General features: G+C 44.0%; 1 protein-coding gene across 2 annotated transcripts in view; it reads left to right on the forward strand.

Moving 5' to 3' along the window:
- Positions 1–15529, forward strand: part of PIAS3 (protein inhibitor of activated STAT 3) — a 1163468-nt gene that overhangs the window by 556366 nt on the left and 591573 nt on the right. For both annotated transcript variants that reach the window (XM_044079722.1, XM_044079721.1), the window contains exon 7: positions 8883–8988. In XM_044079722.1, coding sequence (XP_043935657.1) covers positions 8883–8988 — 106 coding nt within the window. The remainder of the gene's footprint in view (positions 1–8882; positions 8989–15529) is intronic.

Consider the following 15529-nt stretch of genomic DNA (forward strand, 5'->3'; position numbering starts at 1 on the left):
GAAATAGGTTCTCTGTCCATGTGAAGCCAAGTCCCATCCCTAAGCTAATTAAACGTAACCTTGACCAGTGGATTTTAAAATGGAAATTCATCCTGAGTCTGGCCCCCTTGTCTGTGATAAACAGCGGCAGAAGTAACTATGCCAAAACGTAATATACCACCTCTTAACCTTTGGAAACTTCCTAACTAACATACCCCTGCCTGATAGCCCATGACACGCAGAGACACAGTTAGGTTCAGTTGTGTAGCTAGGCTTTTAAAGGCCGTATATACTAGGTATACGTTAAGTAAGGGTGTGTATACTATTATTGCTGCTTATGTTGTTTTATGTAGTGTTTATTGTATCTTCTCATATGTGGAGCTTTTCTCCCTGGGTCTCTGCTGAAAAGGGATGTGTATCCAGTCGGACTAACCCGGTAAACAAATGTAAAATAAATAAATAAAATAAATAAATAAGGGTGTGTGAAAGCACAGGAAGACTTTCTCCCATGCAGATTTTTGCAATGCTTTATGTGATAGTAAATTTCGGCATTTTGAGTCTGTTGTAGCGCCTTCATTTTTAATGGCTTCTTTCAACTGACTTGAATCTGGTATACTGGTGTCAAAGGTGTGTTCGACAAATTAGATTAAGCATTAAATTCATGTTTCACATAAATCGTAGTAATACTTTGTGATGTGCACACTAGAAAATACTATCTTACTATTGGGCATTTCTCCTTCCATAGGCCTGCAAAAATTGAAACTCTGTAGTAACTGTTTAGTATACTGCTGTGCTGCCTGTCAGAAACGTACACTGTATTGCATTAAGTAAGCATGCATTCTCTTGCCGTTATTAATTCAGCTTCTGCTGCCAATGTCGTCCAGTATTTTGACTGCCATTGCTTCTCATTTAACTATACAGATTTATTCTCTTCACACCCCACCAAAAAAAAAAAAAAAAAAAACAGAAGTAGAGTACTCACCCAAAGTAAGTGCTGATCCTGAATTGCAGTGATTTAGTTACATGGAGTTGTGCATTGCTCCCTGTTTATCCCCTTTTTATGTCATTGCAGTTATACAAGCAGGCATGCTCAGGCGTTTTCCCCCTGTTGCCTTGTAAATGTGCTTGGTTCCCAACACTCCGTCTTTAAAGTATGCTAAGGGGGACTACCCCCTTATTGTAAATGGAATTAGCAAAGCTAAAAATAAAATAAGGACCGTCTGCCTGAGTGATCATTTGATGGCACTCAAGTGACACACAGGTTGCCAAACTGTGCTACTGCTGCATTATTTTTACAGGTATAGAGACATGTCTTGTATTTTACAGTAACTCCTTGTTTGCTTGTTTCACAGTGGTAGTAGAATGGGTTGACTCTTCGAGAATGCTAGTCTGCTTTCTTGCACTCATATGTACAAACTTAACCTGAAACAGTCTCTTGTTACCATAAGAGTACTGGAATGCTGTGTTGCGCAGCTGCCTGTAGCATAATTTTTTATTTTCATGCACAAACTACATCCAATAGCAAAGCTTTTCTTGTTAATGAGGCAGTGTTCCAGTAGCAGATAATCATTAATCAGAAGTGACCCCTCTTTTCAGCAGCCAGTCTCAAGTGATAACTTAAAGCCAGCACTCTCTTTGCACTTGTGTAGTAGAGTATCTCTAGGCATGCACTGTGTGGTTTCCTTTTAAGTAACTTGAGCACTGCATTTGAGTTTATCTCCCTAGCCTTCTAATCACTCAGGTTGATTATTGAGATCAGAACTTCAGCTTTTACTTGGTATTAGTGCTTTTCTTTAGAATTGCTTATAGGTGTAATAAAGTCAGGCTTACCTTAGATAGTACCAGCTCCAATTAGGTGATTGAAGTACTATTGCACTGGTGTGACCTTCATTAGCTGCATCATTGTTCAGTTATGATATTATTTTATGGTCTCTTGTTTGTTGTGTTGGATGTATGCTGCTCCAAATTCTTTCTTGGACCAGCCCAGCCACTTATCCAATAAGTATATGCATGTTTGTAGTGATTAATACACAAAATCTGCAACGAGGAGTGATTTCTGGCCCAGAATTTGTAGTTTATTGGCCGTTTGGGCAGTTTTTCCATCTCTTTCAACTTTCTGGTTTAAAAGCCAGCGTTTGCGGTTGTTTCCTGTAACTAGTGTAGTCCAGATACAGATTTGCTGTATCCAAGACTGTTTCTAAGCTTCTGAGAGCTGCCAAAGTCTGCTCTTAAAATTTTCCCTTAGATCTGTTAGTTCTCTCATCTCCTGCACTTTTACTAGCTTATTAGTCTGGCACTTTACCATACCAGACTTCTTGTAGCAATTATTGTAGCACACAAAAGTGCTACCGGCACTAAACATTCTGCAAGGAAACAGCTCCAGTACTTATTATTAATGTCCATCCCTCCAGGCATGTCTAAAGGGTCATTTCCCTGTACTTTCTCCTATTAACCTGATGAACTTGGGCATTCTGAGGCAATGTAGCAACTGCCTCATGTACACCGACAACCCTCTCCTCTTACCTCCCAACACTCTGACTTGCGAGAGATGTACTTATATATCCAAATTGGAAGCCACGCACTCTCCAGCCAAGACCAGAATAGCTGGTCCGGAGGAGAAGGTCAGCACTTGCACCACACCACATGAAACACATAGCCCTCTAGAACACACACCAGCACTGCCTACACATAAAAACACAAACCACACACCCACCTTCGCGGAGGCTCTCAAAGACATGTACCCAAACAGCAGAGACCTCCAAGGCAGAAATGCACTCGACCACCACAACACTAATGACAAGACGCACAACTCTACTAAACAGTGTGCCACTCAGCCAAAGCCCCTAAGACAAAACAGCATACCCAGCACACTAGTCATAGGTGACTCGATAGTGAGGCACACTGATGTCACACTCACTAGGTTGAATAAGGAGAAAGTAGCAGTCAGCTGCCTGTCAGGTGCCAGGATCCGCCACATAACGCACGCACTCAGGTCCCTCAACAACAGGTACAAATATGACTCTGTCATTGTACATGTGGGTGTGAATGACCTGAGACGTACCTCCCTGGACTACATGAAAAGAGACATGGAGGAATGGAGGAGCTATTGGATTATGTAGCCCAGGCAGGTATTTCCCTAGCCCTGAGCAGCATCCTACCGTCACCCAGAATGCTGTCACAGTACAAGCAGAAAATTATTGATTTCAACAATTGGCTAAGCTTCTGGTGTCATTCTAAGGGGATCCAGTATCTGTCTGCCTGGGGTGACATGACTGACAGACCTCGATGCTTTGCTAAAGATGGCCTGCATCTGTCACCCCTGGGCTTCCGGATACTGGCCAAGGCTTTTGCCACCCCTGTGGTGCCTTTTTAGGTGATGTTCCAAAGACCAAATTACCACCGTAAGAACTACAAACAAATGCAGTCTGAGGGTCATGCTGCTCAATGCTAGAAGTCTAAGTCTTAAAATGCACTCCCTCGAAGCACTCCTTAAAACGGAGAACATCGACATTTCTGCTGTAACAGAGACCTGGTACAAGGCAGCAGAAAGCACCCCTGCCACTACCAGGCTATAACCCGTTCCATATCTTTCGGCCTCAGAACTTGGATCGAAGCTCCAAAGGCGGTGGTGTTTTCCATATTAATAAAGGATGCACACACTTCCAGACTGGTAGCCCACCATAAAGCATCAGAGATGCTTCAGGTGCAGCTAACATTGGGTAAGACAGCTATCCAGGTTGTAGCCTGTTATAGGTCCTCAACTATGTCCCAAGACTCGCACTCCACATTCCTAATCACCCTGGAGAATATTAGGGTTCAACTTAACACTCTCATAATGGGCAGCCTCAACTGCTCCTCTATTGACTGGGAAAACTATTTGTGTACCAGTACACTTGCCCAGTGTTTCCTGGAATTAATTAATTACAGTGCCCTGGACCAGCTTGTTCTTAACCATCACTAGAGGTAACAACATCCTTGACCTGGTCATTACTAACATGGGCGACTGTTGCTCTACACCAGTAGTCAACTCCTCCCTGGTTAGGTCCGACCACAAGCTAATCACCTTGGAAATCCACATCTGACCCACCCCTGCAAAGGTAACCACCATGAAAAACTTTTCCAAAGCTAACTTTGGGGTCCTAAAAACAGAGGTGGCTGACTTCACGGCACCCATGCAAATGGAGAATAGTTGCATGACTGCCGAATCATACACCAATGCACTATACGAACATGTACACAAATGCATGGATCTCGCCATACCCAATAGAACCAAGACACTCCTCCAAAAAAAGGAAGCCAATCTGGTGGGCCCCTGCCATAAACAAAATTCTACAACAGGAGGAGGAGGAAACTGATGTGGAATAAGGTGAAGTCCCAAGAGTGGAAAAACTACCTTATCAGCCTCAACAAAAAGTTGAGATCTCTCATCAAATCCTCTAAAGCTAGGTATGAAAACAGAATTGCAGTAGATAGAAAAGACAACCACAAGGCCTTCTACAGTTATGTAAAGAATCTCCATGGCAATACCCAGATTTGCTGTGAGCTACTGCACAATGGTACCTCCTATACCGGGCCAACAGTTATTGCCAGTGTACTGGCCGACAGATTGTGTCAACTTTACCCCCCCCCCCCCAAGGACCAATCACAATACCAGTAGATTGCCAGGCCTCCCAGTATTACTGCTGCACAGGTTAACAGCAGTATCCAAGACCAAGAATACAGCTTCTCTGAGACCTGACAATATCTCTGGTTGTGTTCTACATGAACTACAGAGTGAACTGGCACCTCACCTGTGCGCCCTGTTCAATCACAGTCTCACCTCAGGTTTTGTCCCTACCAAATGGCGCACTGCTAATAGTCATCCCTCTCCCACAAAGGAGAAGTGACTACAGTCCCTGGGAACTATCGCCCCATTAGCCTGACAGGTCTGATATGCAAAGCTATGGAATGCATCATCATGGACCTAATAAACAAGGATATAGGGAATCTCCAAACTCTGGATCCCACACAGTTTGGTTTTGTGAAGTGTAGATTATGCCTGCTCAGGTTGGTCGAGTTCTTTGTGTCAAGTCACCAGAGCTGTGGATGAAGGCAAGGTGGTTCATACAGCCTACTTTGATGTGACCAAGGCTTTTGATACCATCCCCCACTCAGGAATCATAGAAAAGCTCACTAAGCTAGGCATTAACCCCTATATCACTAGGTGGGTTGCAAACTGGCTCACAGCTAGAACCCACAGTGTGAAAGTAGCTGACTTCAAGTCAGACTGCGGACCAGTCACGAGTGGAGTCCCACAGGGATCGGTCCTGGGTCCTCTCCTGTTTGGTATCTACTTCTCAGAAGTCCAGGCCAACACAAAGGGACTCAGGCTAACAAAGTTTGCAGACGATTGCAAGTTGGGAGCCATTATTAACTCCCCAAGTGATGTTGAAATCCTACAGAAAGGCCTCACTGAGACCAATGACTGGTATCAGAACCATGGCCTTAAGCTCAATGCCAAAAATGTGTCATCCCCTTTGGGAAAAACCCAGTTCCTATGAATTACCACATTAGTGGTAGTCCATTGAACACAGAAGGCGTTATAAGAGAGCTGGGAACACAGGTTGACAGCAACCTCTCTTTTGACCACCACGTTGCCAGTGTGGTCAGAAAGTCCTTCTATGTGGCACATCCCATTACTAGGGGTTTGTTATCCAGGAAGAAAGAGGTCATTGTCTCCCTCTACTCTTCCCTCATTAAGCCAGTCATCGAGTACAATGCCCCATTTGGCATGTACCTCACTAGACACCTGCAACAACTGGAGAGACCGCAGAAGTACCTCACAAAGAAGATCCTAGTTCTTAAACAGTTGTCCTATATATAAAAAACTCCAAGTTATTCTCCGTCTCATATTGCTTATGTAGAGGTGATCTCTGCTTGACTTACAAAGCCATGTCTGACCCTGCTCTTTTGGAAATGTTACATCTAAAGAAATCCCAATCCCTACACACCACATGCTCCAGAGACCTCATTACAACAATCAACAGAACGTGCTGGAGGGACAGGTTCATAACCCAGAGACTGCCCATGCTATGGAATAGACTTCTCATACATGTCAAATGGAACACCTCACTGGCCCTCGTCAAGAGAAATATTTGTGAGTGGGGCTCTACTCGACAGAGGCACTGGAAACTAAGGTCTGGTGGCACAGTGCCAGGGTATTCCTGTGGGTTAGGCTTGTAAAGGTTCCAGAGCCATTAGCCCTAGTACACACTATGAAGTATATTGGTAAATTTGTGAAACGTGCTACCTGCTGATGGGCACTTACAAAGGGTGTTGTCCCTATGTAATGTTTTCATAAGCATGTGTGGTTCCTGTAGTACTAGTAGCTGCAGTGTGTCCCTTCCCTTCCTTAGTACTTAATCGTTCCACAGAGTTAATACTGTCCGCTGTTCTTGTCATCCTTAGCAAACAGCTCTCACAGTGCTTGTAGCGTTTTCCTGTCTGTTGTATAACCTGTTGTACAAGTTTGCTGTCAGCTGCATCACCTTAGCTTAAACTAATGCAGTTTCAACACTTCACTGCTCATTTTGATGTAATGATAGTTTTTCATCTGTAGTAAAGAGAACACCCTTTTTAGGTTCTGCTTTGAATTGTTAAGTAATGTGTAGAGCCAGATGAAGTAAACTGGTTAAAGCCACAAATGGAGGGGGGAAAGTTGAAAGCATTTTTAAAAGGGTACAGTTCCTCATAAACCCTCCACTTTTGGTTGGTTGGCTTTTATCCCTATATCCTCCTCCTTACTCAATATATTAACTCTGCTGTTGGACAACTCTGAAGAACACTGGAAAGCCAAAACACTTTAAATCACTGCCTGCACACTAGTAAAAACTGCACTGGCAGTGTTTTTTAAGGGAGGAGCAGCAACTGATGAATTGCAGCCTTGTTCACTTTACACTCTGGCATATGTATGTGTATGTGTGATGCATATATATATATATATATATATATATATATATGTATATACACACACACACACACACACACACGTATATCTATATGTGTATATGTTGTTGTCTTTCGGGATTTTCCCGGTTAGGGTTCGCCACAGCGGAACTCCGGTCCGCTAATGATTGGATGATTGGCAGTAGATTTTGACGAGGTGCCAGCTCAACGTTCAACCTTCAACGAAGGCACACCCATTTACGCATGTCTTTCAAATGCCCACCCAACCGTGGAGAGGATATGCAGACTCCACACAGAAGGCACTCCCCGCACTCCAGCCGAGAATCGAACGGGAGAACCTCTTGCTGTGAGGCAACAACGCTACCACTGCACCACCGCGGATATGTGTGTATGTGTATATATACATATATATGAGGTAATATAGGTAATATAAAGGATTATGATTACCTCATAAATATGAGGTAATATAAAGGATAAAGGGTCTCAAAAATCTGTCCTATGTGACCTTTGCCTAACATACAAGGCCATGTCAAACCCAGATTTGATGAATATGCTTCACCTCAAAAAATCTAGATCCATCAGAGCCACAAGGGCGGAGACTTAAACCTCGACACGGCTATTAATAGGGGCGTGCTGGAGGATAGATTCATCACCCAAAGACTAAAATCCCGGTATATGTGAGGCAGAGCACCTCGCTGGCCTTGTTCAAGAGAAATCTTGACCAATGGATTCAGTGTCACTGTACAGAGGCACAGCAAAATAATGGGTATAGTTCCCCATACTAAAGGGGTATGTAAGCCACAAAACTATGCTGCTAGCTTGTAAATGCCCCTCGGGCAGATAGCCTAGTATGAACCTATGAACCTATGAACCTATATATATATATATATATATGTATGTATATGTATGTATATATCTATGTATATATCTCTATGTATCACACACACACACATATATATCTATATATCTATATATATATATATATATATATATCTGCATATGGATTCACGTTACAGTCCCGAAATACTGAAATCGCAAATTTCAGTATCTTTACACGAAAGTGTCGAAACCACAAAATTTCTGATTTAAAATGCACCTTCCATTACACAAGCAAACATACATACCCCTTTCTCCTCACACTACAACAAACCAACAAAACACACGCACACAAATACAAATCAAACCCACCTAACCTTCATATACCCCTAAAGATATATGGGATCCATCAATATGTTCCAAGTTTCACTACTTCGAACCCCCACTTCACCGAGTCCACTTGTTCGAAATAGTGAAACTTAGAACATTGACTTTGGTAGTCACATTCCCTTTTCCCCGCTATAGTGCGATCTCGGAGTTGGTATATTTAACTAGGGGGCCGTGGGGGAATGCAGGGGGGGGCCTTGCCTCCCTGCAAAAACATGTTTTAGTGTTTTTTTTTTTTTTTTTTGGTAGCCTGGGGAACTAGACTTTAGCGAGAGGTCACTTTTGTTTAAGTGGACTTTTGCTGAAGTGTAGGGTCTACTGCTCTATTTCAAAGAAGTGTATTTTCGATGTAAAGCAGTAGACCCATATATATATATATATATATATATATATATATATATATATATATATGTGTGTGTGTGTGTGTGTACACGTCTTTGCACGGGGTGTTATTTTACCGCTTCTCATAAGACAGACGTTAACCAGAGCAATGGAAGAATATGGTTATTTATTTTTTCCACTTCTGCAGTGCTTCTGTTTCTGACCTCTGCAGCACTGTGTTTTCCCATAGCATTTGTTGATACACTTGTACATTGTTGCATCTTTTTCCCACTTGAGTTTTCACTGAGCTGAAGTCTACTACATTCTTTCTGCAGCTTAAGCATGTTTTTCATGTCGTTAGTGCCTCCTTTTATTTTTTGTCATCAGTTTTCGGTATGTTTAACAGAGTAATCCATGCATATTTTTTCCAACAGAGCTATTCAGTGTCTGTGTATCTTGTGAAGCAGCTAACTTCGGTGACATTACTGCAGAGACTAAGAGCAAAAGGCATTCGGAACCCTGATCACTCCAGAGCCCTGAGTGAGTATTCTTTTGTTTGGTGTGTTCATTGTAAAACATATGTTTATTAAAAGCATGAAGCAGCTTTGTATAACAGAAAGGGCCTATGTTAATGCCAGACCCTACCAGCAGTCTTTCACGTACTATATTGTTCTATATTGTGTAATTATTGTTCTGTATTTCACATACTCTTGTTGTATTATTATAGGCTCTTACCATAGCAACTCCTCTTGCATGCTGTCCATGGCAAGGCAGCATTGAAACTAGTAGCAACTTGGATTTGAAAAGATTCATCTTAGAGAATTTTCACTGCTGTATAATTCCTTATCCATGTGAAATAACCAGAAGCAGACATCTGCCCTTCTGTTCATGTATCTGTAGCCTTAACAGATGTTGCTTATGAGCTGATGTTCTTCGTGTTTCACTGTTGCATTCATCACCTGTATTTTATCCCTGCTGTGGTAGCCCTCGGTCAGCCTGAATACCAGTGTCATTGTTTTTCTCCGTTGACTGTGGTCGCTTGTTGACTGATTTCAGGTTGTCAGTCCTATAAAGCAAGGCAACTGATGCCATTACACCAGTCTTTCTTGCCGTGGAGCCCCTAGCAAAAGCCATTCGCAAGTCTGTCGGTCGGTACCAGAGCTCGATTTACACCTGAAAACATCTAAAGCTAAGTACCCCGTTGGGGATCCTTTTTTTGTGCACTAACCGATGTCCAAAAATGTTAACAATTGTCTTGCCTTTGGAAAGCAGATCCCAGGCCAAGACTTCCATTCATACTGCATCACTTGTTTATGCCCAGACCACGACGTCCCCCGTTGCCGGTTCTGTGCCCTCTGTAAAGCGAGAACCATTCGTCTTAGAGCTGTTATTGTAGACAGGTATTTTCGTCTTCCGTCTTCGCATTCCGAAATGGTGTCCGTCAACCAACAATCCGTAGACATTCCAAAAGAACGTTGAGGTAAAGATTGAGACAGACCACACAAGGCTAAGCCTTCCGACGACGCTACCGCTAAGCAGGTCGCCAGATGTTCATCGTGTTACCCTGCTGCAGTCATCACACTTGGATTATCCTGTCATCAGGCGGTCCCGCAGTCGGCCGGAATTCCAAAGTCTTGGTCCGGCTTCGGTTGCTGTCGCTTCTTCCCTGATGTCAGTGCGCCAGGGGTATATATAATGCATCCGACTCCATTTTCTTCAGTCTTTCTTGCCGCGCGGTGCCCGAAGCAGTTCGCAAGTGCCGGTCGGCCGACTCCTGAGATTTTCGAACTCGAATTTCAGACCGAAGTCTTCAATAAAGCTAAGTACCCCGTTGGGGAAACTTTTCTTGCCTCAGACTGATGTCAGAAAAAGTTAACAATTGTATTTCTTGTGGGAAGCAAATACCTCATAAGGATTTTCATTCTTATTGCATACCTTGCCTAGGCCCAGACCACGACGTCACTAGTTGTCGTTTTTGTGCTAGGTTTAATAAGCGTACTATAAAAAGACGCTTTGATTTCGCACGACATTACTTCGGTAGAAAATTTAACTACACTATGCCGTCGGAGCAACCGACTACCGGCATGCCCAAAAAACGCAAGGATAAGGACAGGCAGCCTAGACCCAAGCCAGACTCCGAGGCCTCAGCTGGTCCGGTCTCTGGTTCACCGGCCTTCAGTGAGGCTCCGATGCAGCCCCTGACTACCGCAGATCTGGAACCCGGGACCGCTTTGGAACTTTTGGCGGAAAGTACCAGGCCGACGCAGCCATTTTGTTCAGCCCCTACCGGCGACACTGCTGAAAAAGATGTCGGTGCTGCAGAAACACCTTCGGTTTCTGAAGGCGTCTTCAGACCGACGACGCTCACCATTAAAACGTATCCTAAGACGAAGATTCCTATTAAACCTAAAAAGACTGCACTTCAGTCCCCTGTTCAAGGCCCCATGCCTAAGAAACAGATGCTCAAAATGGCTGAAGATTTGATCTCTTTAATCAGGGGTTCCCAACCCCCTCCTGACAAGAGGAAGATTATGCATCCTCTGAACAAGTGTCCATTTCCTCAGGCTCCTCAGAGGACCAAGATTACTCCTTCTCCCCTTATGAAGATTCTGATGCTGAGGATTACATTCCCTCAGCTTCTCCTCCTGAAGACTACTGCTTTGGGGAAACTTTACACACTATGAGGGAACATTTTCACTGGGAAGGTCAGGACTACTCTGACTCAAAGAAAAGGCTCAGAGAGTTTCTTTTACTCCCCCAGCACAGACCACTTGCCATCCCCCCAGTTTTAGACATTGTGGATGATGTTTACTTAGAATCCAGTTTGAACCCAGACTCTCTACCTCCTGCTCCGGCCAAACCTGACAGATACTATAGAGTGCCTGATTCCCACAAATTTCTTTATAAAAGCCCTGTTGCTGATCCGGACACTATCTCCCAGGGTCCCAAAGGGGCTAAGGCTTCTGTGGCAAAAAATCCTGTACCCTCTGAAAGGGACTCCAGAGCACTAGACAGGTTGGGGAAAAAGGTTTACACCTCAGCCACTCTAGCTATGAGGGCACTAAATTGCCAATTTCACATGCTAATGTATCAGCAATTTCTTATCTCTCAGTTAAAACAAAGAATGAGCACACTCCCTCAACAGTCTGAATTGAAAGAAATGCAGGATCTGTTGCATGCAACTGAACAGGTGGGCAAACATACTTTACAATGTGGGTTTGATTCTTTGGAGGCTTCCTGCAGAGCAGCTGTCACTGGGTCTGTTATACGTAGGCATGCTTGGTTAAAGGAACAAACTCTGCCTGATCATGTTAAAGCAAAGCTTCTAGATGCTCCCTTACAGCAGGATGTTCTTTTTGGAGTTAAAGCAGAAGAAGTCTTAAAGAAAATGGAGGATAAGGCAAAATCTATGCAGACAGTCAAAGATTTCCTACAGGTACAGCCCCCTTGCTTCAGCAGAATTTGGCCAACAAAAAATTGGTCCTTTCCAGCTACTGACAGACCACAGAGGAATAAATACAGACGTCCAAGAGGCAGAGGACAACCACAAGCCTAGTACAAACCTCGCCAATGGGGCACTGCAACACAGAAGGGAGGAGAAGACAGGTCCCAAACTACCAGAAGGCAAACTCAATGACTTGCACCTCATCTGGCCAAGCCACACTCTCTTGGCAGCCCCCTTGGGAGGAAAACTCGCACTTTTTTCAGACAACTGGCACATTGTCACAAAGGACAAATGGGTCCTAGACATAATTTCACGAGGATACAGATTCCATTTTCACACCTTGCCAATGAAAAGAGGAATGCCAAACCTGCCACAAAATCAATGGGCAGAGGCACAAAAATAAATTACAGCTTTCATGGACATGAGCCATTCAACTGGTACCTACTCGAGAGCAAGGCCAAGGATTTTACTCTACTCTTTCTAGTTCCCAGAAAGGACAATGCCTGGAGACCAATTCTGGACCTTTCAATTCTAAACACCTTCTTACAAGTACCCAAATTCAAGATGCTAACACTACAGCAGCTTCTTTCCATGATGGGCAAGGAAGCATGGCTAGTAACGTTGAACCTCAAGGAGGCATACCTGCATGTCCCTATCAGACAAAGTTGCAGAAGATACCTCCATTTCATTGCAGGTTCAACCCATTACCAATTCTCTGCACTGCCCTTTGGCTTATCTACTGCGCCCAGGGTCTTCACAAAATGCCTAGCACCAGTAATTGCATACTGCAGACAGAGGAATTCAAATATACCCATACCTGGACGACTGCCTCATCCAAGCAGAAAGCAAGGACATCCTCTTACAACATCTGGCTTTTGTAAAACATCTTCTAAGTTGCCTGGGGGGTACACAGTAAACGAAAAGAAATCAAAACTAGTACCCTCACAAAATATGACATTCCTGGGTGCCAGCTTGAATACAACGGCCCAGAAGGCTTATCTGACGCCAGACAAACAACTACAACTGACTCAGTATTTCACAATAATGGCAACAAAGACCCAACTACCTGCAAGAAAAATTCTGCAGGCCTTGGGCTTCATGGCATCTTGCATACTACTAATACCATTTGCAAAGCTGCATGTGAGGAAATTACAGTGGTACCTAAAAAGCGTATGGTCTCAACACAGCCACAGCTTGGACACAATGATATCTCTCATTCCCTGCCTACAACAGGAGTTTCTATGGTGGTCACAGGCATGTCACCTCAACAAGGGTCAGCCTTTCACCTTGCCCCCAGCCAGGCAAACTATGACAACAGATGCATCAGACTATGCCTGGGGGGCACACATGGCAGGACAGTGAGTTCAAGGCGTTTGGACTGCAGATCAAAGGAATCTGCACATCATTCAAAAAGAGATGCTAGCTGTACAGAATGCTCTGACAGCCTTCAAGAATCTATTACATCCAGGACAACTTACAATAAGGACGGACAACACCACAGTAATGTGGTACATAAACAAACAAGGGGGTACACACTCCTACCCTCTATGCAGGCAAGCAATGACCTTGTGGAACACAGCTCTGGCTTACCAAGTTCAGTTACAAGCTCAATTCCTGCCAGGAAAGAAGAACACATTGGCAGACGACCTCAGCAGAAACATCATGGATCCCCACGAGTGGAAACTGGATCCACAAGTATTTGCAATGATAACTCAAAATGAGGCCTTCCAGACATAGACCTGTTTGCCAGTCCTCAAAACTGTCAACTAACAAAATTTTGTACAAGGACACTTCACCATCAAGCTTGGAAAGTGGACGCACTCTCATTCAGTTGGAAAAACCTGACAGTATATGCCTTCCCTCCATTGCCTCTCCTCACAAAGGTGCTTCTGAAAGTCAGAAAGGAGAGACCACAACTGATACTCATAGTCCCAGACTGGCCACGCCAGCACTGGTACCCACTATTGAGGAATATGGCCCAGGGCCCACCTTGGATTTTACCACAAATTACCCATTTGCTCACACAGCAAAACAATCAGATTCTTCAAAGCCAGCTCAAAACCTTAAATCTGGCTGCATGGCAAATCACCTAAGCATCCAGCCAGCTCCTCTTTCCCAAGCAGTTATGGATGTTATTCTGGAAGCTAGGAGGCCAAGCACCAGGAAGGCTTATTCGGATAAATGGAAAAGGTTTTGTGCCTGGAACCAAGCTAAAGGCCAAAACACAATTCAGCCTCACATGCCTCACATTCTACAGTATTTAACTGAGATGTTGCACAAAGGACTTTCTTTTTTCTTCCATTAAAATCCATGCATCAGCTATTTCAGCCCACTACAACACGGATCCACCCTTATTTTCGCATCGACTTCTAAGGCAGTTCCTCAGAGGGGCAAAAAACATTAGGCCCCCCCAGGAGAGCACCTACACCAACATGGGACCTCAATTTTTTTCTGGAAAAACTTACGCTACCTCCCTTTGAACCAACTTTCTCTGCAGATCTACAGTTCCTATCATGGAAGACTGCCCTGCTGCTAGCAATAACTTCAGCTAGAAGAGTTTCAGAGCTGCAGGCACTAATGGCAGTGGAACCTTTCCTCATTTTCCATCAAGACAGAGTTTCTCTACGAACTAATCCTTCCTTCATGCCTAAGGTGGTTTCCAGTGTGGCTTTAAATCAAACCATCCACTTACCCACCTTCTTCCCAAATCCACAGAACAAAGGAGAAAGACTCCTGCATTCCTTGGACATTCACAGGCAACTTCGTTACTACTTGGATAAAACTAAGGCTTTCAGAAAATCTGACCAGCTCTTTGTATCCTATGCTACATCTTCACAAGGGAAGGCTATATCAAAACAAACCATTTCTAAATGGATAGGACATTGCATTTGTTTTTGCTATACCCATCATGGAAAACCAGTTCCTGCTACCATTAGGCCCCACTCTCTATCAGGGCAACAGCTACATCTACAGCCTTCCTCAGGGGGATTCCATCCAAGGAGATTTTGGAAGCTGCAACTTGGAGTTCAGTACACACCTTTACCAAACACTAACACTTACCACTTTACTCTAAGACTAGGGCAGGCTTCGCCACTGCAGTTCTGCAGGGCCTTCTAGCCTCCTCTAACCCTCTATGACTCCTCCACCCATCCTTAGCTTTGAGATTCTACCCAAGTGTGATGACTGCAGCAGGGTAACACGATGAACATAGTACAGTTTTGTACCTACCATAAATGTAGATATTCGAGTGTACACCCTGCTGCAGTTCAGGTTACCCTCTCTCCATCCCCTCTAATCTAACTGGCTAAATCTCTACAATACCTTCCTGATGTATTTGCTTATAGCTGGAGGGATTTTGTGTTTGTGCAAAATTTACTTAATTTGGTACTAATTACTGACCACCTTTTTGGGGGCACCTGACATCTGGGGCAAGAAAAACTGAAGAAAATGGCGTCGGATGCATTATATATACCCCTGGCGCACTGACGTCAGGGAAGAAGCGACAGCAACCGACGCCAGACCAAGACTTTGGAATTCCGGCCGACTGCGGGACCGCCTGACAGGATAACCCAAGTGTGATGATTGCAGCAGGGTGTACACTCGAACGTCTACATTTATGGTAGGTACAAAACTGTA

The sequence above is a fragment of the Protopterus annectens genome, chromosome 8.part0 (assembly GCF_019279795.1).
Source record: "Protopterus annectens isolate FY-2018-M chromosome 8.part0, PAN1.0, whole genome shotgun sequence".
In the NCBI taxonomy this organism is placed as follows: domain Eukaryota; kingdom Metazoa; phylum Chordata; order Ceratodontiformes; family Protopteridae; genus Protopterus; species Protopterus annectens.